The 27,042-nt window shown below is 34.4% G+C and overlaps 1 protein-coding gene across 1 annotated transcript in view; it reads right to left on the reverse strand.

Annotated features, from left to right (window-relative positions):
• if (integrin subunit alpha inflated) overlaps positions 1 to 27,042 on the reverse strand; it is a 202,400-nt gene that overhangs the window by 45,311 nt on the left and 130,047 nt on the right. Inside the window, exon 4 of the mRNA XM_017896747.1 lies at positions 23,813 to 23,984. Within this exon, the coding sequence (XP_017752236.1) occupies positions 23,813 to 23,984 (172 nt within the window). The remainder of the gene's footprint in view (positions 1 to 23,812; positions 23,985 to 27,042) is intronic.

The raw sequence follows: 27,042 nt of genomic DNA on the forward strand, positions 1-27,042 counted from the left end.
AAAAAAAAAAAAAAAAAAAAAGAAAGAAAATGCACAACGAAATATAATAGAAGATCGCTATCGAATCCCGCAGGGAACATGGAATACACGAGCTGCCATAGAATGCAAACAGGGGGATAGTCCTTAGACTGCATCCTCCTGTGGAAAAAGAAGCAGGAATTCCACGCGAGAGGGGATCCCGTGTCAGGAAAGGTGAAAGACTTGGCGCGCGCATTTGCTAAACGTCTTGTCCCGTGTCACGGAGGTCGCGCGTCCAGCCATCGACTATAGGAAGTCGAGTTAGGCATCGCCACGCACTCCCGCGCATGTCCGCGGGCCGGCGCATGCGTCGTTAATCCTCGGATCGATCCTGCGCCGTGACGCGTTCGCGGCTCGTTTTCCCCGGACGCGGATCGAGCGATCGATCGATCAGGCCATCCAGCTCGGCGCCGATCGCTTCCAGGAAATCCTGCGCGACCTCCGTAACTCGCACGAACATTGAATTCGATTAAAATTAGACCACCGTTTAGGACGCGTTCCGGATGAATCGCTCATCGTTCTGGACAGTCAATCGAATCACGGGCTGCTGAATGTCAATGTCAATGGAACGTTGATTCGTCTAATTGCGGCTTGTTTCGGGCTGATGTTTAATTCCATGGGTCCATGCGGTTGGGTTCGTGCTTCTTTTTTGGTTTAAGGTGGTTGCTTTGAATATTAAATTCATTAGATTGATCTTATCATGAAATTTGTGGGTTTGGTTTAGTTCATTTTTATTGTTTTACTTTAATACTGGGACCCTCTAGTTAGTACCTCGATGGAGTCAGTTTCTTTTTTCTGTCACTAGAGTTATGTATGATGATACTGGTATAATCAAATGATCAAATCAATCTTACAATTTAAACTCAGTTGGACATTTGTGGGATTATATTAAATATCAATTGGGAAGTCAGATTTTTATTGTGGGTTTGGTTTAGTTCATTTTTATTGTTTTACTTTAATACTGGGACCCTCTAGTTAGTAACTCGATTGAGTCAGTTTCTTTTTTCGGTTATTAGAGTTCTGAATGATGATATTGGTGTAATCAAGTAATCAAATCAATCTTACAATTTAAATTCAGTTGGACATTTATGGGATGATATTAAATATCAATTTCTAAAGACACATTTTTATCGAATTTGGCACAAAAACATTTTTCAAGTTAGCGAAAATAGCAGTTGAATTTTGTTATAAAAGTTTACTCTGTTAAATATTTTTTTAATATTTATCACATATTTTTTATTTTGTTTTTTGAATACAAGTTCAAGTCTTTATAGAAGTATTTCAGGAAAACTCATTGTTTATTTATGTGTTTTAATCTGAAGGTTATTTTGTTTCTTAACTTTTGTCAGTAAGTGTATTTATATACCTCTATACTTTATCTTAATCTGCTATTTTCGCAGCATTGTATTATATTAGCCTATCTTTATACTGGAGAATCATTAAACTGTTATATCTATTTACGACATCCATCGGTACTCAAATTTCGAATTACGATAAACGGCTAAAATCAATTACAATTTTAGTATTTCCAATTACAGAGGATTAAAAATTCGTCAAGGAATATCTTCTTCAATTCTTCACCAATCCTTCCCTAAATTGACATCATCATTGATGTTACATTAAAATTCAGAAACTCAAATTTCGAGTCATAATAGAATCATAAAAGAGAATCACAATTTCAGAGAATTAAAAAATTCTTCAAACATCTCCAAACTTCCCCTAAATCACGCCATTGCTCTACCATATACCATAGTACTAAGTTAAAATACCGAATATTTTACTTCTGTGGCACTAGTTAAACCTACAAAACCTCTTTAAATTCTCACCCCGACACGAGCTGATAAGGGATGAAGAGGGTGAACAAAGCTGTCGAAGAGTTCCTATAAATTTATATTGTACTGCTAATATATATATTATTCTTCAACGAAAAATACTTTTTAATTACTTGATCCACTCGCAATTTTTCACGAAACCCAACCTTCTAAGCATCGCTATACCCTCTTCCCTTAAATTCTCACTCCGACATGACCTGGTAGAAAATAAAAGATGCAATTTTTCGCGAAACCCAACCTTCTAAGCATCGCTATACCCTCTTCCCTTAAATTCTCACTCCGACACGAGCTGATAAGGGATGAAGAGGGTGAACAAAGCTGTCGAAGAGTTCCTATAAATTTATATTGTACTGTTAATATATAAATTATTCTTCAACGAAAAATACTATTTAATTACTTGATCCACTCGGAAACACAAATTTATATTATTATATATTATTCTTCAACGAAAAATATTTTCTAATCACTAGATCCATACGGAATTTTTTGCGAAACCCAACCTTTTAAGCATCGCTATACCCTCTTCCCTTAAATTCTCACTCCGACATGACCTGGTAGAAAATAAAAGGAATGAACGGAGCTGTCAAAGAATTCGTACAAATTTATATTATATATTATTCTTCAACGAAAAATATTTTCTAATCACTACATCCACACGGAATTTTTCGCGAAACCTAACCTTCTAAGCATCGCTATACCCTCTTCCCTTAAATTCTCACTCCGACACTAGCTGATAGGAGATAAAAGGTGTAAACGCTGCTGTCAAAGAATTCGTAAAAATTTATACTATTATACGTTATTTTTCAACGAAAAATACTTTCTAATCACTAGATCCACTCGGAATTTTTCACGAAACCCAACCTTTTAAGCATCGCCGCACCCTCTCCCTTTAAATTCTCACCCCGTCGCGAGCTGGCAGCGAATGCATTCGCGGTCACCTCGTTGCAACGTCTTCTACACCATGGGCAAAACAGGCAGCGTAACCAGAGCACGTCACCGTCCTCCATTGTTCCCTCGAAATACATAATTCATCCGTGGCTCGCGACTTTTTCCACGGTTATCAATTTCTGCAACTGCACATCGCGTCTCCGTGCTCGTCCGCTCCGCGCCGATCACGATCTCAACCCTCGCCGCCGCTACGATTTCCTATAATTTCCCGTTTTTCAGCCGGCCGGCGAACCAGTTTAAGACGGTGCACGTACACGAGTTTGACAGACCGAGTTTTATCCGCGGCTGATACACTATTTCACGTGGCCTCGGCGTGCAATTACGCGCGATCGAGAAAAAGTCACGGTTATTACAGCCCTGTTCTTCTGGTAATTCGCTCTTTCCGCCTGCCAGGGAATGCCCTTTCGCAAGCGCGCAAATATCCACCGTTTCTTCGTCGCCTCCGGCTCGCGATGATATTTCACTGGAAGACGCCGCGCCGACGAAAGAAGCGGAAAAGTAGCGGATGAAATTGCATTACCCGCAGGGACGCGCGCCGTGTGTGAAAAGTGCCTTTGTCTTCTTTTTCCGACGCGTTTTCACCGCTTCTTTCTGCCCTCTCAGCCGACGAGTTTACGTGCTGAGTAATTTGTAGCGGAACGAGGGAAAATTGACTTTCTTTCTGCTCTTTGCTCTCCATGTTGCGCGGATTCTTCGGCTTTGGTATTGTCTTCCAAACGTGGGACTGTAGAGTGAAAGCATGTTTTTGAACCTTTGGTTTGGTTTATAGGGGTCGCGAGGATTTTGTATCTTTTGTGGACGAGTTTTAAAATTACTTTTTATGACAGCTGTCAAAGTTGTGGGTGTTTGGGGGCCATTGACAGGAGTTGAGTGAGTTCGTGGTGGAATATAAATTGCTCGACGAGGTGTAGAAGTAATTATTTTCGGAAATTTTTACATCCCTTTTGGTAACTTCTTAGTGGATGTAAGTTTGCGAATGTTTGGCTCACTGTGCTGTGTTTATATCGAAATTATTTTCAAAAATTTTATGTCGTTTTAATGGAATCATGCTGGGTATGGATATATAATATAATAATATATTCGTAGGTTTAGTGCGTTTGGAGTTGTTTGATAAAATAGAATAAAAATTATTTTCGGAAAGTTTTGCGTCCCTTTTGGTAATTTCTTAGTGAATTTAAGTTTGCGAATGTTTGGCTCACTGTGCTGTGTTTATATAGAAATTATTTTCAAAAATTTTATGGAATCCTGATGTAAGAAATTATTTTCGGAAATTGTTACATCCCTTTTGGTAACTTCTTAGTGGATGTAAGTTTGCGAATGTTTGGCTCACTGTGCTATGTTCATGTAGAAATTATTTTCAAAAATTTTATGTGTCTTTTTAATGGAATCCTGATGGGTATGAATATATAATATAATAATATGTTCGTAGATTTGGTGCGTTTGGGGTTATTTAATAAAATAGAAGGAAAATTATTTTAGGAAAAATTATGTATTTTTTTAATGGTTCTTCGTTGGATACGTTGGAATTTTCTGGATGAATACTCGATGCTTTCGAATTGATCAATGGAATGAGAAGTCTATGCTGCTTATCTGGCAATAATACGCTCTTTCCTGAACCCAATATGAGCAACACGTCGAACGATTCACAGTACAATTCCGATTGCATTCCTGAACAAAAGCCACGAAGATTTATCTAATTCATTATTTCATTCACGACGGGGAAACGTTAATTCAATTTCCTCGATACCAATCGGAAAATCTTCTCAGCAGAGAGAAAGGATATACGTAAAATAAGAAACGAAAAATGTACGAATAAAAGAGAATAAATTAACAAATGACAAATAACTGAATAATTAAATATAAAATTATAATCGAACACCATATCTAAATTAAGGATAAAGTTATTATTGAAATTATTATCAGAAGCTATTACTATGCATTATTACTCATGTACAATCCAATACTCCCACAAATCGTCTCAACTAAATATCTAAGCAATTAAAATGAAGTTCATAACACTAATTAATTTAATTAATAAATATTATTAGAAATATTATTAAGAAATTATTATTTATTAAAATAGAAATTATTAATTATTATTTAGAAATATTATTAATAATATTAACAACAAAATAATTATCCCAAGTTATCGCTATTCGTTACTGCTCAAATACAGTCAAACACTGGCATAGATCAATGTAATTAAATAAATATATACTATTTACCCTAACTCAAATTAAATACATAACTACAATAATTAAATTAGGCTAAAACCTGAAGATTCGTAACTTAAATCACGAAAACACCATATAAACGATTTATTTCATACTTCGTGGCATAGGTGGAGCCACGATCGAAGGCGTCTGAAATTTATTATCCAATTAGGAGGAACGAAGCCAGGCCAATTACATCGATCTATTTCCAGATAAGTCAAACACGACCACCAGGAGGAACGTTTAAAGAGGGTTACGTGGCAGGAGAAACCCGACGAAACGCAAGAAGTGGAGGATGTCGCGGCGAGAAAAGGAAGCTTTTGGTTTCGTTTCACGTGTTATCCACTCTATCTCGTAGTCTGCCTCCGTACGGAAGTTCTTTTAACGTCCATAACTATACAAACGCAACACGAGAATGTAGAAAGTGAGTCTGAGATACACTTAGATCGTGGCTTTCAAATTTCCTCCTTTTCTTCCACTCTTTTCGAGACTTCCGGCGAGTGTATGCTGTATGTTTATGCGAAGGTGCTCGAAATACGCGAGTCTTGGGGAGTTATGGCAGCCGCGGACATTTGCAGGCGCGACGCCATTTTGTTTCAAGTTTCGAAGCGTATATCTTTGAGCTAGAGACTTGGTAATCGTATTTTGATAAATTTTTAGGAATAACGACGAAGTTTTATTTGATATTTATTAATTGCTAATTTATATAATATATTTTCCTGTAAGTATATTTGTTACACTACGAATAGAGATTTAATGAATTTCTTTCATAATTATATAAATGGAAATAAGTGTATAAATGGATACTTCATCCCAAATTCGTTGATTAGGTATATTATGGTTGGAAGGAAATGAATAAATAAATATAAATATCAGCAGGTGTATGAATTATTGTAAATTTGGATAGTTAAAACTACTCAATAGTATAACTAACATAACTATCATAACTATCATAAAACTACTGAAAGTAAATTTTAATATCTGAAACAAAATATGTGTAAATACACATGAACGAATATATATTGTAAATAATTGTTATAACAATATGTTGATTATTATAAATTCTGATAATATTCGAAACTATTATATTAGTGAAAATTTAATTATTTTCTTGTAATATTAATTTAATTATATTTTAATTGCACCTTAATTATACTTTAATTACAGATTATTTATGGTATAAAATTATAGAATATATATTATTACGTATATTAGAGTATATTTTATTAGAATATATATTGTTATTATATATGGTATATGTATACTATACATAGAGTATATATATTATCCACATTATAGAGTATAATTTTCTTTAATTAGAGTATAAAATTAAGTATTTCGTGTTCATTTGATATTCTGAAATAAAAATTAAAAATAAAAATCCATAAAGCACTTGTGTATTAGCACTTGTACTAAACAACGAAGAAACACATTTTCATGCTGCCTCACATTCCATCTATATTCAAGGTTTCTAACTGCATTTAATACCTTTAATTCCTACTTATCATTCGAGTGAAATCATCACTAAGATTGTTAGTCTTTCAAAGAATTTCAAAGATGTTCAAGGAATACTTTTTGCATCTGTATCTTCTTATACAAAATGAACATAAATGAATCCAATATGAAGTTTTTCCTCAGATATCAAAATCATGACGCGCTATACTGATTACATAATAATTACTCCAATGCTCTGGGAAAGAATTTTATAAACAGTGGCTTATTCATTGCTGCAATTTAGAATTCCAAGAATTATTGTAATATCCATTATTAATTGTATGTAATAAATATTTACATAATTAACAAATAATGATGATATTTACCTTACGAATATTTATATTCCTATTTTATTTTATAAATCTATCACACATCAATTTCCATTGTAATAAACAATAATAAAATAATAAATAAATAATCCATAATTTCACGGAATAACTCCCATTTGAATCTACGTGTTCGCAAATTCTGCAAATGTTTGCAAAAATTTGCAAATCTTTTTCAAGAAAAAATCGGTTATATATTCTTCGCAGCTTCAATAAACATCGGACACAGGTCGCGCAAAGTACAGCCCGCCTCATCCATCAATCAAGCTTTTCACCGCTTCGAGTCACACAGGCTCTCGAGGAAAGGAAAGGAGTAAAATTTCGAATGCATAAATCGATTCGCGGAGAAAACGAATCGCGCTTTCACGATCCTTTAGGAGCACCCTCGCGTAAGATTGATCGCGCGAATGTGACCGCAGCCGGAAAGATTAATCTCCACCGGACACTTGGCATTAGCATCAATAAACTGGGCACACTCGTCAAAGCTGCGCCAACGTAATCGCGACGAGTCGCTGGCATTAACCGACAATCGGCCATTATCAGTTGGAGAGAAGCAACAAAACCCGCCATTTTGCTATTGCATGCTTGATTCGTCGTTTGAGCTAGTCAAGGTTACGACTGTGGTTTTCAGTGCGCTACTATACGAGTAGGATCTATGAATTATGAAGGAATTTATGATGGAATTGAAATAAGAACGATGGGAATATTCATAATAATTCTGGCAATTTTCGATGAACCAGAATTTGGAAAAAAAAATGAAATAAAAATGATGGAAGTATTAAAAACAATTCTATGAATTATTGATGGATTAAAATTTATGAAGGAATTCGAATAAGAACGATGGAAACACAATTCTGTAAATTTTCGATGGACTAGAATTTGGGAAAAAATTGCATTAAAAACGATGGAAGTATTGAAAATAATTCTGTGAATTTTTGATGGACCAAAATTTAGGGAAAAATTGGATTAAAAACAATGGAAGTATTGAAAATAATTTTGGATATTTTTGATGGACCAGAATTTAGAAAAAAATTGAATTAAAAACAATGTACGTATCAAAAATAATTCTGTGAATTTTTAATAGCTTAGAATTTAGAAAAAAGAAAAAGAAATAGATTAAAAACGATGAGAATATTTGAAATAATTTTTAAACATTTTCAGAATATCTGTGTCAGAGAATATCATTTTATAATATAAAAATTGTTCAAATTTTTGAAGAAATATAATTATATGGGGAGGAGCAAAATTTGAAATAAAATATATGTAGATTAATTGAGTTAGTTGGGAAGTTATACCCAGGAATGTTCATGGTATGATGATTTATTCTTCGGTTTTCCTAATACGTTCCTTATCGTTTGATTTAAATTTAGTTCACCGCATGAATAAATAACGCGTTCCATGAATTAAATATTAACTCAGTAGTTACTCAGAGATTGATCACGAGTCAACGAACTTTTATTTCATTGAGTAACTTCAGACCCTTTCGGCGAAGTCTGTGATACTTCTCGTCTTTATCGAGTGTAAATTCGATTATGAATTAATCTTGGCAAATGAATCGATAATTAATAAAGCTAAAATTCTCCACAGTGCATCTTCAGTGTTTCCTTGAATAATAGTCTCTTAAACTAATTATTTAAAATGATTATCATAATAATACGGTTAGTCTAATTATGAAGAATATTTCTACTTTCTTCCAAGTAAATTACTCTCCAAAATATCTAAGAAATAATCTCGGAGAATTAGATAGATAGCATCAAATTTTACTTTCTACCACTGCAAAGCATCCAACTAAATTATCCCATTAATTCTTAATAATTCCTACAATAATAGATTCTTAAAAACAATTTACAAAATTAAATTTCATTTGTCCCATTTTGCCCAATATAATATAGAATAGTATATCAAGAGAATTAATAATCGAATAAGAATACCCAGATAATTAACCCTTTGAACTCGAGAGGCAACCTTCAGTTATCATTTAATAAAATTTTGAAGACCGATATTAATTAATATATAAAATTTAAGATAATCTTTGAATTTCTACACTTCTCTAATCAAAAAATCATCGAGTACAAAGGGTTAAAAGACCCAATCAAATCCTACAAAACAAATTACCCGAGTAACCCAGAATTAATTTTACACCTAACCTAAATACCATTTGACCCAGTCAAATACTCTGTTTCACATAATATACAAAACCCTAACCCATATCTCAATCAATAATAAAAAGAAAAAAGAAAGAATTCGAAATCTACTCAATCTTACAAAACAAATCACCCAAATAATCCATAATTAATTTTACACCTAACCTAAATACCATTTGACCCAGTCATATACTCTATATCATATAATATACAAAACCCTAACCCATATTACAATCAATAATATAAAAAGGAAAACAAAAATTCTAAATCCACTCAATCTTACAAAACAAATCACCCAAGTAACCCAGAATTAATTTTACACCTAACCTAAATACCATTTGACCCAGTCATATACTCTGTTTCACATAATATACAAAACCCTAACCCATATCTCAATCAATAATAAAAAGAAAAAAGAAAGAATTCGAAATCTACTCAATCTTACAAAACAAATCACCCAAGTAATCCATAATTAATTTTACACCTAACCTAAATACCATTTGACCCAGTCATATACTCTGTTTCACATAATATACAAAACCCTAACCCATATTACAATCAATAATATAAAAAGGAAAGCAAAAATTCTAAATTCACCCAATTCCATAAAACAACCAATCCAAGTACCTGTCATCGTCACCTCAAATTTCACCCAATCCCTAATACACCACCCGAACCCAATACACCTGTCTCCAACGCCCAAGCAAGTCCACTTTCATCCAGCTACCAAGCATCGAGCTAAAGTTCCACGACGAGCCAGCCGTGGTCGTTTTAATCGAGCCTCGTGGCCCGACAGAGACTGCCAGTAAGAAAACGACGCGTGTATGGGAGAATATCCGGTGGGACCCAGGAGCGTGCACTTCGTGTGCACGGCCGCGTCTACATACGTTATGAGGCCGACGAGAAGGGTCGGCTGACGGCCGATCGGTCACTTTAGACGAGCTGCCAGTCACGCAATTACATCAATCGGTCGTCGACGACCGATCCAGCCGTGTCGAGCACGGAAAAAACGAGACCTGAGAGTGCGCGCGCCGACGACCGGCGCCGCCGCGCATTCGCGTGCATGCGAATAAGATCGTCGCCACGACTGGCCTCTCTACCGTCGCGTTATCCATGCCCGCGCGTTTCAGATGGCGCTGCGTACGCGATACCCGGCGAATAAATGGTGGAACTAATGGCCAGTTTAGACGGTGTTACGATTGCTTCGCTGGGAGGGGGTTGCTGTTGATTTTCGTGGCACTGATCTAGGTTATGGGACGGGTGGGTGGACCTGCGTGGTTTTATGGCCAATGTGGGGCTTCAGTGTGGGCTTGGTGATGCTCGTGGCTTTTAATAGATGAACTTCTTTGGTGGCGTTAACTTTGTATACGCGAAATAAGATAATATGGAGTATGGAAATTAAGAATTGGGAAATATACAGGGAAATAATTTATTTTTAGTGATTTTTTTTTTGGTGGTTTAATTTGATGGGTGATTGGAAAAAATTGAGAGAATATGGGAAAAATATTACAACGTTAACCTGATGCTTCCAGAATTGTTACAGCTGATGAATATAATTGCATACAGTGTAATGAATAAAATGGGATTTAACTAATTTTGTATGAGCTCTAATTTGATCTAAGGTTAGGGGTATTTAGAGCACTATATTTTTGAGAATTTAAGGAAATGGGTAAAGCGAGACTAGATTTATTTATAGTATTATGGACTAAAATGTAGTCCAGTGATGTCCAAATAACACGGATTTTCCAGTTCATCGGAGCGAGGAGGACAAATGCTTATTTTTATAGATGACAGGCTTTCTCTTTTTAACAAAAGGAGCAGCAAAATGTGCCAGGCAACAAAGGGAAGGTTCGATTAGACGATATCGTCGCCGGTTGATCTATTTATAATCCTTCATGTCCCGATGCTTTGCGAGGGTGCTATTCTCGTCGGTAAGAGAGTGCTTTGCACTCGAACTTGGGCCCAGGACAAGTGTTAGGGAAATGTTTTCACGAATAAAGTGCTACTGAGAGTAAGCAAACGAACGTGCATGCACCACCGGAAACAATTACATCCTCCCTAGTACGCTCTTCGTGTGTAAATTTAGTAAAAGACAAGCACATTTATTAAACACATGTTCTATTATAGTATATAAAAGTATAGTATATCTGCTGACTATAATTCTACTATAAAAAGTATATTGAAAATATACCCATAAACTGACGATACATAATTTGATGAAACATAATTTTATAAAGAGAGAAAAATCGATAAACTACCTTACGTAAAATACTTATTTATTTATTATTTACATTTATTAATTCCTGTATTTGTTTATTTATTATTTGCTCATTCCATTATATATTTATATCGATATTATTTATTAGTATTAACTTGAATATGGATATACATGTAACTTTATTGGAGTTATTGATTATTTATTGGATTTATTAATTTCTCTATAACAAGCATGAGTAGATAACGTGATAATCGGTAATAAGCTGAATGAAATACGTCAGATAAATTGGTGATCGTTCAATGGAGATATACGAGGGTTTTATTTGAAAGTAATAAATTAAATTCGACTTTGAAAGAATGAAATTAAAACGGTACGGTGAAAGCGTTCGTAAGTTGTACACGTGACGCTTAATCGAGTTGCACGGAATGAATGGAGCTACTGTAATTCTGATTCCGCGTAAATGTGTGAGTGTGTCGACGAACGATTAAGTATCCTCTATCTGTCATGATTTTTTCAGTTCAGAAAGGAAAAAAAGAATTCGAAGGACGTCGTAAACCTCGTCGATAATCCTCAACAATCGAGAACATTAAATAACATTTCCAGTTTATTGAACTATACTGATTGGAGAAAAATTAACTAAAAATATTGCAGAAATTAATATTTTCCTGTTATCAAAACGAAAAATACACTCAAAAAATATGAAATTTAGTTTATATTTCATTTCAATTCCATTATACAATATTTTATTACATTATACTATGTTTACACTAAACCTTCCATGACATAACTGAGCAATTTCAAAATTTTTATTAAAAATTCCGCATTTGAGAATATTAAATAATTCTTCCAATTTGTTGAACAATACTGAAGCTGATTGGAGAAAAATTAACTGAAAATATTAAAGAAATTAATATTCTCCTGTCATCGAAAAGAAGAATACTTACACCCAAAAAATACGAAATTTATTTCATATTTTAATTAAATTCTATCGCACAATATTATGGTATTACGTTACATTATATTAATACCAAACTCACAATGACCTAAATTCCACGAGAAATTCCAAAATTTCGATTAAATTGAATTAAATTAAATATTGGAGAAATTAATATTCTTCTGTCATCGAAAAGAAGAATACTTACACCCAAAATATACGAAATTTATATTATATTCAATTTGAATTATATTATACAATATTATATTACATTATATTATGTTAACACGAAACCTACCATAACCTAACTGAGCAATTCCAAAATTTTGATTAAATTAAATTAAATTAAATAATGGAGAAATTAATATTCTCCTGTCATCGAAAAGAAGAATACTTACACCCAAAAAATACGATATTTATTATATATTTAATTTGAATTGTATCACACAATATTATATTACGTTACATTAACACGAAACCCATCATAACCTAACTGAGCAATTTCAAAATTTGTATTAAAAATTTTGCATTCAACGTTATCCCTTTGACCACTGGTTACCACGAATTTTCTTTCGATAAAATTAATTTTTCTATATTTTCCCTTTCACATTTCTTTTTATAGATTCCAAAATTTTTATTAAAAATTTTGCATTCAACGTTATCACTCTCACTACTGATTACTACGATTTTTCTTTTGATGAAATTAATTTTTCCACATTTTCTGTTTCACGTTTCTTTTTATAGATCTTCTAAACTATCTTCCACTACAATTTATATGACTTACTTATTTTTGCCAATTTTTATGTAACAAAATAGAATAATAGAACACCATATACACATATATAGAATAATAAAATAAATTGCCTGTTATATTTCAATAAACAAACATTTCTATCTTCTCTCTGAGACAACGTCACTCGTCCTAGCGAATGAATCACTATAAGCAAAAAGGCAGCTGTCACGAAGTTCATGGGAAAACTAAAAACAGCTAACGTCTCGATATTTTCATCCACGTAGCAAGAAGAAAATCGGTGTGAAACAAACGGGACACCTCGAGAGGTTTATTTGAACCGAGCAATTTCGCGCGGCTGTTGGCAATAAAATCGCAATAAGATGGTTCTCGTCGCAACGTAGAACTCACGATCTCGTCACCGTCACGTTCTTGCCCCTAATACCCAGTCAGGACAGACTGACCATGATTTTTATTGGCGAATAACAACTGGCAGGGCGATTCGTTCGAAAGGAGTCGAGCGAGACAACGGTGATCGACGACTATGGCGATGGATCGGTAACGCTCGATCGTAATTCAACCAGGATCAAGTGCTAATTGGCCTCGTTAGATGGCGACGCAGTCGCCTGCGGCAATGGCGCCTTCTAATTACGATTTAGTTTCTTCTAATATTTTTTTCTCCTTTTTTTTGGTGTTTCTTTCTCGATTGCTTCTAAAACTTGACTACTTTCGTCGAGGAACGTGGTTTTACCAGTGGCAATTCATCGTCACTTTCACTGGATGCTACCTACTGCTCGCGGTTCTCGAATGTGTGCGTTTTATTGTCCGACCAGCGAGGAAATCTCGCGATGAACAACGAGGGAATGTTCTCGCCTCTCGCGAGATCGTTTAGCGAGTGTGTACAGTGTGTTATTGATGATGGCGAGTCGTTTCGAAGCGATTGATTCTCGGGATTGTTCCCTCGATCGGTGTTATGGTTGGAGATCGGTGAATCACTTTCTGTTCGCGCTGGGGATTTTTTGATACGAGCTGAGAATTTGATTGGAAATTTGTTTGAAGAATTTTGGAAGCTGAATTCGAAACGTGAAATTTTGAAAAATCGAAACGCCGATTTTATTTCTTCCAAAGGAATATCTCGTTTTAGAAACTGAAGTATTAACGAAATTTTAAATCCACTATGAAATATTGTTTAATTTAATAATATAAGGTATATATAAATATATATTATTGGGATTTTGGATTTTAACTGTAAAATAACTACGATATATATATTTTAAACAAAATGGCGTGATGTTGATTCAAAATGTTATTAGAAACCTGTGTTTTTGGAATTTATATTTTTATATTTACATCAAAAATTTATATTCTATACTTCACGGTTTGAATTACAAGAAATATATATATTAGTCTTTCATTACTCAAAGAAGGTATATCTGCCTTTGAGTGCTTCTCTAGAGAGACTGGCTAACTCGTGAGAGTGTTAAAATAGTACGCGATGAGGTTCGCCTATACCTCCAATTGTTACCGATTGTTAATATAAACATTTGTCCTCAAAATTTAGATTTTATAAACTATTTATTCATACCTTATATCCTAGGTTGATTTTTGTATACAACTAGATTTATCTTTTCAACATATATAAATATATGATATAAATACATAATAAAAATTATATTTTTATCAATAGATTAATAAAAATTATATAAAAATTATATTAATAACAAGCTATTTGTAGAAATTTACCACAAGTTTGATAAAATGTTTAATACAAATGTTACAAAAACACTGACTTCTTTAATGCTTTAATTCTACCATTATGCTCTTTTAAGGTATTTATTTCAAGGCTCAACTAGACCTCAACCATTTATTTATTAAGTTCTTCTCTTTTTCTTTAATTATTTTTTATTCCATTACTTCCTACTACTATTATACTACACCACTAGTACTACTATATTACTAGGTTATTACTGTATATTTCATTTTACTATTTTTATTGTACACCAAAGGACTTCTGTCCGTTAATAAAGTACTATTATTTTTATTATTATTAAAATATTGTATAAAAACTTAGTAAATCATTTCCAATACAAATACACCTAAAATTACACCTAAAATTGGATAATAGTTCGAATAACTCTCATCGAACCATATTTACCTCAGCACACTTCTTTACACGATAAATTCCGTGGTAAATTAATTACCACCATCATTCCGTCGACTAAAACGAACCGCCGAGGCCGTAACCCAAATCGAGCAAGCTACCATTTACCTAAAAGAAGGAAAAGAACGGAAAAGGAACGTGTCTATTTCCTGGTGGACGTAAGAAGGAAACGATCCTCGTCCCGATACCAAACTGAGATAAAATCGTTGCTCGTTTATGGGGAGGCGTTGGAAACTGTAGACCGTAATAACGCGGCGATTTCCGCGGAAACGGTTGCCTCGAGAAGGATGGGATCGGGCACGTTCTGCGCCATAATCACCGGCTGTACGGCATCGAAGGTAATGGATAGAGCGTGAATCATAAATGTCGTCCACGCTTCTCACCGAGACCTCCGTCGTTGCCACTAAAAGCTCTTTTTACGGCCGCTTAACTCGCGCAACCTTTTCCTCTGCACGGTTAACACCTCGCGAGGCCATTAGTCCAACGATCGATTTGTCAGCGACGCCGCGCAGCGGGCTATCGGCGAACTAACGGCGGAGCGACTGAGTCTGCGCGTCGCCGGCGCATGCGCACGATAGCCGCGTAATCTATGTTTAAGTAGCGTATCATTTTCCTAACGTGTCTTGTTAATGTAAATAACGTGGAAGTGGCGTGCTTAACCGTGAAAAATATTGGTCTCACGCGTGTGTGAGTAAATAGTTGGAAGATTGGCGGTGATGAAATGCGAATGATTTGGGAGGAACGAGAGTTATGACATGGAATTATGAGCAGAGAAGGTTGCAGTTGGCTTAGGCTTAACCAATTGCAGTTGGAAAACGAATTATTTTAAACGAAATGGCGTAACGTTGATTTAAAATGTTATTAGGAAGCTGTGTTTTTGGAATTTATATACCCAAAATTTATATTCTATGCCTCACGGTGTGAATTACAAGAAACATCTCTGAGGAGGATAAGAGATATTAACACAAATCATAGAAAATATGCTATATGCTGGCCTTAAACGAGAAAAATGTAAACAATGATATTTATTTTGATCGAAAAAACGCAGCTGCTTGGAAAAATATCTTCTTGGAAAAATGTCTTCCTTTGAAATTTAAATTCTGTTCATATCAGCGTTTTAACGTGTTTTCGCAACTTTTTATAATAACTTTTTATAGTCCGAGACACACAAGAGAGACACATATTAATCGATATGTTATGAATATACTCGTATGTTCTGTAGACTTGAAGGTGTATTGCGCGTTTATATATATCGCAAGTAAGTGGATATTTGCATGCTTACATCGATATAGGTATTACCGGCAGTTCTTTACGACAAACGGAAACGTGCACGTGAGCAAACGTACGGAAATAAAAATTACGTAGTCGCAGATGTTTGCGAATGTCTATTTCGCGAACGGAGCACGAAACGGACAATGAAATGCAAAACAGAACAAAAGGAATTATTAACAGTCGTGACATAATTGAATATCGAATTATTATTGGTATCGAAATTCGTCGATAATTTTAGAAGCCTGAGTAATATTTTTAATCACAAATCACATAATTAAGATTTAAGGAAATGGAGTATTTTGATATACGAGTACTGGAATCGAAATTTACATAGATTATGTTATTCAATCAAATTTTCCACGTTTCGAGCATTTCTTAGATTTTTCACATTTCTTTAATTTTTACAAATATTTCAAATTTTCCAAATTTATAAGATATTCCTAATTTTCCAAATATTCCAATGTTTCTCAGATCTTCACAATTTATCAATTATCACAAATTTGACAGATCTTCCAAATTTTCCTAATATTCCAAATTTCACGAATTTCCTGTATTTTCAAGATTACTCAGATTTTCTCAGATTTCCCAGATTTTTCAAATATTTCAAATTTTCCAATATCCCCAATTTCCTAGATTTCTCAAATTTTCAAAATATCTCAAATTTATCTACATTTCCAAGATTTTCCAAATTTCCTAGAGATTTCCAGATTTCCCAAATTTTCCAAATATCTCAGATTCCCCATATTTTACAGATTTCCCAAATTTTCCAAATATCTCAAATTTACCTAAATTTTTCAGATTTCTAAAATTTTCCAAATATCCCAGATTCTCCAGGTTTTCCAAATTTTCCAGATTTCCCAAATTTCCCAAATTTCCCCTCAGATCTCCCGTATACCTGTCGAAAACGAAAGTAAAAGCCACACAGACTCAAAAAACGGCTTGACTTCCGCTGTCCTCGCGAACGTCGTATTAATGATCTCATGCACTATTTCATAACTCCATCGTCATCTCCCACGGGCGCTGGAAGATCGTGGAAGAGCCTCGCCTGATGGAAAATCAACCGTTCCGCGCTGCAATTTACGTCGTCGAAGGACGCGAATGTTAATGAAACCTTCGACGTACGAGGCTACAGAGCTGATCGTTCCAAAGAGAATCATACCTACGCGGTAACATCGCGATGCGACAAATGGAAGCCGGTCGCGCGACGTCGAGGACGAAGAGGACGATGTGGAGGAACGAACATGGCGATTCGCGTCCAGGAAAGGCAACAATGAGCAAAAGGCGACACAGAGCGAGACAGACACACGGCTTCATAAGCGATCTAGCCGTTTAAGAACCAGCCGTACGATTCTCGGGAAAATGCGGCAGCAAACGTTCGTTCGCTTGGCCGCTACAAATTGTTTAATTGCCCTCTCCCGCCGCGGAATTTCTCGACGATGAGCTCACACGTCCACGATATTGCACGCTACTCCAAACAACTACTATAACATCGCCTATAATTTTCGTAAATCCAATTAAAATCGAAGAAAGCCAATATTTAAAGCATTCCTAACCTCTGCCTACTTTCAAACTCTTTCTAACCTCAAAAATAAAGCTACAAGAAGAATGATCTCCAAGAAAATTTAACCTAACTTCGAACAACTCTTCCAAATATTTAAAAATGATTGAAAATATCCAAAAATTCTCCGAGTTATTTAAAAGTATACACACTTCGAGACTCAACTAAAGCTAACTAATTTATGGATATCGAGCAAAATATTTACGAAAAAAGGAGACTTGGAGTGGAGATATGCGAGTCATCCCATTCTCCTGTTTATCTCTCTTTTGGTCTTCCTAATCGTAGGTTTATCTCGAACTCGAAATTTCGTAAGGAATTTCGCAAGAAATTAAATCGCGCGCGCATTCATAACCTCCGCCTACATTCAAACTCTTTCTAACCTCAAAAATAAAGCTACAAGAAGAATGATCCCCAAGAAAATTCAACCTAACTTCGAACAACTCTTCCAAATATCTAAAAATGATTTAAAAATATCCAAAAATTCCCCGAGTTATTTAAAACCATGCACACTTCGAGACTCAGCTTAGGCTAATTAATGTATGAATATCGAGCAAAAATATTTACGAAAAAAGGAGATACGCGAATGATTTTATTCTCCTGTTTATCTCTCTTTCGGTTCTCCTAATCGTACGTTTATCTCGAACTCGAAATTTTGCAAAGAATTTCGCTAGAAATTAAATCGCGCGCGCAAACAGAGCGCGTGAGGCAGAGCTGCGCGCGCAGGATTAACCTCGCGAGGGAACGTTTGACTTTAATTGCGGGAAAGTGCGAGGATAAAAAGGAGCGGCATATTTGCGACCCTGAAAAGAATCTGTCCACGATGTGTAAACCGACGTAGGAGGGAAACTCTCGCACGCTCGCTGCCCTTTTTCTATCGCCCGGAAAGAAATATGGCGGAACGCGGGGTATAGCGTTTTCTGACGCCAACGAGTTATTTACGATCGAGAAGTACGAAAGGCCTTTTAAATCGCTTTCTTCTTATACCTCGCGAGGGTAATAAAGTGTTTTGAAGCATGGCAAAGTGGACGTGATAAAGTTCATCTCGAAGGAAGTTGTGTGTTAAACTGTAGGTACTTGTGGTGGAGTCTTGTGATTGAGCTTTGGAAGCAGAGGTGTCAAGACTGATGATATTCGCAACCTTGACACTCGAATCTTTCGCTATAAACATAAAACAAATCGAAGCTTTTCTTACATTTTTCTGAACACGGTGATATCGTTTATGTTGAAATAAAAAAGGATTCAACATTTCACATGCAGTTACTTCTAATCTAATTATTGCTTGATATTCGTTAATTAATAATCAAGATATCAAAAGAAACGGTGACTGAGAATCACTGCTCGAGTGCAAAATTGTCTGTTACGAGTCTTTTAAATTAATTAAGTTAATTACTTTTTGAAATACTATGAACATGCGAAAAAAAAAATAAATTTTTCGGAGTAAATGGATTTCTGAATTTTATACTGTTTGTTTTGATTGCTATTATTATTCGTGAGCAAATAAATGCGTAATAATTTATAAAGAATTATTAGTTATTTTTCATAGTAATCGTCTAAATACTTAATTTAATAAGGATTATATCTAATATAATTATAGGAAATGTATTTTATGGAATTCATATGATATCAGATAGAGTCCTTGTCAATGAATCCTGCCGAAGAAATTAATAAATAAATTCTAAGATTTACAAACTCGTGGCGAACGAAGAACGACTAGGAAATAACTGTCTATCGACACTCCCTGGATTTTTTAGATCACGGAAGATGATTGACCGGAAAGACTTCCGAAACATCCCAACAACGTCGGAGAAACGCGATACGGTGTTACGCATAAGTAGCTTTCGAAATCTGCGCTGAGAGTCTGTTCGGCCGGTGATAACCCGCAGATAAGGGAAAAATGCAGTGAATTCCGAAGGAGCTTATCTTCGAACAATGGTAAAAACGGTTATCGCGAAGAACAGAAGAAAATGCACTTTCAGTGCTGGACTTAACGCTTGGACATTGAACACCGTTGTTTGACCTGAGAAAATTTTTTTAAATGGCACTCCGTTCGTGAAAGCATCTATACTTCTTATCTACTACTTTTGGTCCAACTTCCATGAAATTTAAAGAGAAATAGGGTGAAGGAGAAACGAGGTCACTGCTGTAGAGCGTAAAGTAAAATAGTAACTCTAAATTTTTCTAACATATTTTCTGTAATTTCAGAAAGTTTCTTTTAAATGGCACTCCGTTCGTGAAAGCATTTATGCTTCTTATCTACTACTTTTGTTTCAACTTCCATGAAATTTAAAGAGAAATGGGGTGAAGTAAAAGCGAGGTCACTGCTGTAGAGCGTAAAGTAAAATGGTAACTTTCAATTTTTCTATTGTTTAAGATAATTTCTGTAACTTCAGAAAATTTTTTTTTAAATGGCACTTCATTCGTGGAAGCATCTATACTTTTTATCTACTGCTTCTGTTCTAACTTCCATAAATATAAAAAGAAAAGTCAGGTCACTGTTGTAAAATGTAAAGTAAAATGGTAACTCTAAATTTTTCTAATATGTAATATATTTTCTGTAACTTCAGAAAATTTCTTTTAAATGGCACTTCATTCGTGGAAGCATCTATACTTTTTATCTACTGCTTCTATTCTAACTTCCATAAATATAAAAAGAAAAGCCAGGTCACTGTTGTAAAATGTAAAGTAAAATGGTAACTGTAAATTTTTCTAATATGTAATATATTTTCTGTAACTTCAGAAAATTTTGTTTAAATGGTATTTCATTCGTGGAAGCATCTATACTTATTATATACTACTTTTAATCTAACTTCTATGAAATTCGAAGAGGAACAGGCAGAAAGATAATGAAATTATAGTTGCAAAGAGTTAAATGAAATGGTAACTTTCAATTTTTCTAATATGTAATATATTGTCTGTAACTTCAAAAAATTGTTTTAATGTGGCACTCCATTCATGAAAGCATCTATGCTTCTTCTTCTACTACTTTTATTCGGATTTCCACGAAATTTGGACATTTTTCGTAAAAATTAAAAGGAGGCTTATTCCAATTTTGTTTCACAGAGTATAGAAGTATTTCAAACGACTGTAGCAGTTGTTATCATTTTGCCATTTTGTGGAGTTAGGAAGTAATAACTTGACGTCTTTTTATTGGTACTTTTTACTTCAGAGACACTGATAAGAAGTATTATAGATCTATTTAAAGACCCTCGACACTGCAATAAAATACACCATAACTTAGCACTAAACCGATCGACCAAACAAACCATACAATTTATAGCTAAAAATATATCGTGCCACAAAATTTATTACCATTTTACTGTCATTCGAGATACAATACAGTTTCTCACAGTGCTCAGAAAAATATGGTCTCTCGAGGAGCTATAAAACTTCCACTAAACGATACAGTATCTCGACTCCTATTAACTTAAACATATAAATTAACAGAGACATCATTTTCAGAATTTAAGTAGAAGATAACTTACTCAAAAGTATTTGGAAAATGGACCATTTATGACAAAGAGATAAGTATTCTAACTCCTACTAATCCAACCAAAGAAATTCAAAAACATATATATCTCAACATCATTTTAAAAAAATAATTGATTAAAAATGTCTAAAAACTGGAAAATTAACGTCAAAGAAAATCAGAATATTCCAATGCTCTGAACAAATAAATAAACAAATTCATTTCTTGATTTTATCAGAGAAAAACAGAATGAAAAATATTTCTGTTCTACCCTGACTAAATAAATCAAAATAAACGTTATTCCCTAATTTTAATTAATAAATAACTGACTAAAAATTCTCCAAAAATAAACAATGAATGGTAAATTGGTAAAAAATATTCCAACTTATACTACTTTTACTACGATCAAACAAATTTTTACAAAAGTTATCATTTTCTAATTTTAATTAAAAATTAACGTTTCAAAATAACTATTAGTAAACGAGCTAAGAATATCCCCACTTTTATTCTTCCAGTTTAAATAAATAAAGAAAACATCCCCTAATTCTGATTCGAAAATAACTACCCTCTCACAAGAAATGGTGTAAAAAATGGACCACTAATGGCAAACAGATTAAGAAAGCTAAAGAAACAGGCAAGGAATCACGGTTTTTAAATCACCGTAAAACAAGCAGCCGGTTCACCGGCACCAAGAAAATCGATACGTCTTTTGTCATTAAAACGCCATGGCAGACCTGCATGGACGACAGGAAATATCCTGTTACCGGGCGTATTTATGGCCGCCATGCCTCGAGGACACGGCCACATGTCGCGGCGTATCCTCGTCCTCGTTGGAGAGAAAATTCGTCCCGTGGGATTCCTCAAAGGATAAACGATTTACCACTCGAGAGAACTCGCGCTACCCCATGAAGAGACACGCGAAACGGAAAGAAGAGTGTGCTCTTCGCACCGGAGATGTTTACAACTGTTTATAGCATCCGGGTGTGGACGAGGTATGTATATGCAGTGTCTTTTTCACTTATAAACATGTATTTATTTATTTATTTCCAATTTTTCTCATTTTTTCGTTCCTTTTCGGTTTATTTTTTTGAATATAGGTTATGTTAGAAACGAGTGTGAGACGTGGTTTATAAAGTATCGGTGCATATTTTATTTCGAGGGCTAAGATATTTGGACAGTAGTAATTTATAAAGAAAGATTAATTAGAGAGAGAGAGTAATTTATACGTATATCGCGAAGATCAGTTTTATTTTGGAAAATTTTAAATTGATTTCAAACAATTACAAAATTTCAGAGTTTAATTACATTTCATTTAATTTTAATCCAGTTTTAAATGGAATTATGAATTTAGTTTTATTTCCGGTTTTTTAAGATTTTTGAAAGAATTAATAAAATGAGCGTCGAATTACTGAATGTGGTAATTTAAAATTGATCTTGGAAGTAAGAAATGGAAAAACTGAAATACACGACGTTTTATTTTACTCCACATGCAGAATTTCGTGTCATCATTCGTTCAATTTCATTTTATTTTAATCCAGTTTTAAACGCAATTGTGGATTTAGTTTTATTTCGGATTTTTTAAGATTTTTCAAAGAATTAATAAAATGAGTATCATGTTATTAAATTTTTACACCTCACTGTAATAATTTTCTTGTAATTTTTCTAATGGGTTAATCCAGTATAAATAAATAAATAAATAAATATATGACAATTTTTATGTCACTGGAGAAATAACCCCTAAAATACCTCGTGGATCTGTATGTGGATCTATACACATCGAGTATATCATTATAAATTTATCAACAATTAGAAACTTCTAAAAGATATATTTATAAAATTCTATAATTTTATAAAAATTCTTCAATAATATTTGTGCCACATAATTCTTAATTCGTAAAATATAGAACTACTTCCATTGCGATCTGCATTGTTTCTCAATATCAACCAAAATACCAAAATTTCCCAATAATAATTTTAAAATATCTGACAAAATTTTCAACATTTCAACACTAGCAACTTCTCAAGTAAAACTTCTCGATCTATAATCTCGAACAAATACTTAACCCCTTGGCATCACGATTAATCATGAAAAAACTATACATTGAAATAATATTAAATTTTATTCAATCACTATGAACCTATTCCATCCACGATAAAATTGTATAAAAATCCTCGAAATTTTTCGAATTTTGTGCACATTAAAACTTCGAAACTGTGAAGAATACAATTATGGTCGCGTGATTAATATTATTTATTTATTTATTTACAATTGACATATAATTAAATATGATTAATATATTTATTTATTTATAATTAATTAAAATATACAATTTATTATATAATTATCTATACATAATAAATAAATAAATAAATATAGCTCGCAACCATGAGATTTGTCATGAAGGACTCGTGGCGAGTCAGACTCATTGCAGGGCAAAGGGTTAAAATTCCCGATAAAAAAGAGAAAAACAGAGTAAAGGATAAAAACAGAGACTCACTGGTTCGACAGGGTGAAAATTCCAGCGGCTTGTTGAAGTTTCCGGGGACGACCCAGCATGTGCCGACTGGTTCCCTTCGGTTTCCAGCGGTCGACTCCTTGCTCCATCGATTGTCATCCGGATCGTACTTCTGCTGGGACAACGAGAACCAGACGTACCTCGGGGCGCACGCCTGCGAACATATGAAACAAGAACAGTTTAACGTCGTTCACCTCTCACCGGCATCGCGTTCTCGTATTGTTAATGACCGTTCCCCCGCAATTAGTCGTAACGACCGGCCTGTCCACTCGTTAAGCGCACTTTGTCCGGAACCCGCAGCGGCCGAAGACTTCCGTGACCGCTCCAGTCGCGTCTAAGTGTACACACGCGGATCAGCCTTTACGCGACGTCAAGTTCGAGGAGATTATATGTACGTATGTCCGTTGGGTTATGAAATCGTCAGTTGATAGCTCTGAATTACTGTTTGGATCTAGTTGCAATCACTGACGATGGTTTTATTAATATTATCGTCAATACTATCGAGTATTTGATTTATTAGAATTATTGACATTGATATCGAGTAATTGTATTATTAATTATATTTTAAGATACCATTTCGAAAGAAATCACGAATTGGCCATTGCCAACAAAAGCAAATTATAAACCGATCAATATTTTCTAAAAGCAAATGGAAAAGTTATTTTGGGTAGCAAAATTAAGTTTCGTGGTCAATACGAGGAGGTGAAGCATAGGTTAAGAAAAGCATAAAAGCAGGGCCCTTGACGACCAAAACAGAGTCCTCAGAAATTAATTGTGACCGGTACGAGTGTGAGTCCCTTGGTGTTGGAAAGAGAGCGTTTCTGTGTGTTTTCGTTGCGTTATCTCGGTGTTCTTTTCCTAAGTTAAATTAGTTTTAGGAGTATTGTGTTCGTGTTATTCTGTTCTTGTTGTTCCGCTAATTTCTGGTGTCTCAATACCAGTTTTCTCCATCTTACAATATTATTGATATGGATATCGAGTAATTGTGTTATTAGTATTATTTATATCAATATTGAATACTTGTGTTATTAATATTACCAAGTAGTTTTACTGACACTTAGTATTATTATAAGTATTGTTATTAATAACAGTAGTAATAGTAAATTTGCACCTGAACCATCTATTTAATTATTTTAGTGATTTTTGAATATACAGTGGAAGAGGATCAGTGAAAAAATTCAAAATATTTATCAAAGTTTAAATTTTCTTTCAATTTTCAATATAAATTAGAGTTTTGAAAAGCTTCTACCTTCTATTTCCTCGACGTAAATTACGATAGAAATTGTTTTGAAGTAATACAGGGGTGAAATTATGCTTGGATCGTTAACTAACCAGATTGCCTGTTAAAAAAATACTTTCTGAGTGACGACTTTACTGGATGTAAATAGTACTTGGATGTTTACAGAGAACCTTTTAGTGGAGCTAAAAGTGGGTGCTCCTGGAGGATGTCTTTAGTGAAGAGAGGGGTTGGATGAGTAGGAACATCCAAAAATTTCCCTTCACCGAGGTCTTTTTAAATCTTAAAAAAGAAAATCAGGAGAAAATTAAGTACCTAATAAATATTAATTTCTCACTAACGATAATTTAGTCCGATTGCATTATTATTTCTAGAATAATATCTCCTATATAGTAATACCTATATCCTCCTATATAACAATCACCTACTATTTAATAATACCATAACAATTGAATTTCTATTTACTTAAACACACAACTTGACATGACATAAAATCTCTATATATTAATCAACCATATTTTAATTATTATAATACAGATCTATACATGTATATTATCATATACAAAATACTATTTAGCTATACTAAGCTACCATTTTCAAAATTGCAAATGTTAATCAACCAATGTAATACCTCCTATATAGTAACACCTATATCTTCCTATATAACAATAATCACCTACTATTTAATAATACCAAAACAATTGAATTTCTATTTGCTTAAATACACAGCTTAACACGACACAAATTTCTATTTATTAATCAACTATATTTTAATTATTATAATACAGATATGTGCATGCATACTAACATATACAAATATTCTATCTAGCTATACTATGCTACCATTTTGAAAATTCCAAACGTTAATCAACCAATGCACGATTGGAAAATGTATAAAATAACGATGATCTTTTACCAAAGAGATGATGACAAAACATAGAAAGGTGTCCCAAAGCTCGAAGCAATTAATCCCCTCGGAACACCTACAGAAAAACGCGCTCCTCGTCAGTACGATCAAACGTTCATTTATCTCCGAAGCTCCAGCGTGTGATCCGCCATTCCTACGACCCAGTTACAGCCGTTGAATAATTCGTATTTTCGGCAATGGAGTCACAATTAAACTCCTGGGACAAGGTTCGTTCGCGCGCAAGCGATCATCGCGTTACGTCAATCCTCTGTACTTGACCAGGGAACCGAGTGCAGCAGCTGATGGCCTTAATAACCACCGTATAAATATACATAATAAAACGTAACGACGCACTTCGCGTTTCATCGGCCAGTTTCCGTCTAAGAAAATTTCCACGAAACGCGACGCGCGCCATCTCATTAAAGCGAGCGTGTCACGTGACGCGGCGCGACATGGCGGCCGGTGAATTAAATTAATAACCAGAATCCAGGGAAATTCGAGGACGATGCCGAGATTAATGACCCACGACACGTCAATCTCGTTAGGGTTAAACGCGGCGATCGTGCCTCTATGTAGCACATCGCGATCGTTATGCTTCCATTAATCATCACGATCTTTTTAAGTTTTCCAGTGAAATATCGCGGTATCCTTTATTGCCCGATTGTGTTCCGGACCCTGTGCTAATTTCAGTCGAGATATCGGGATTATTTATCCCGCCTGATCTCTGACTTCGAAATTCTTCTCCTCGTTCCATCGATTTGACTGATTCGCTAGGTGTGGATTATAGCTCCGAGGGCTTCCAGGCTGCTAGGGTTCTCGTGAGAATCGTGTTACTAGAACGAAATGGGAGTGGAAGGCTCCTACACGTGGTCGATATTATTGACAATATCGAGAAGTATCGATGTTATTGTGAATAGAAATGGACACCAATACCTTCTACGTTTACACACAGTTAACACATAAGTATATTTAGATAAAAATATTTAAATATTGACAACTTATTGGCAATAAACTGTTTTAAACAAGAAGATTGACACTGTCTAGAAAATTCTTCTCTCTCTCTCTCTC

This window comes from Eufriesea mexicana, unplaced genomic scaffold (assembly GCF_001483705.2).
Source record: "Eufriesea mexicana isolate 0111107269 unplaced genomic scaffold, ASM148370v2 scaffold382, whole genome shotgun sequence".
Lineage (NCBI taxonomy): Eukaryota > Metazoa > Arthropoda > Insecta > Hymenoptera > Apidae > Eufriesea > Eufriesea mexicana.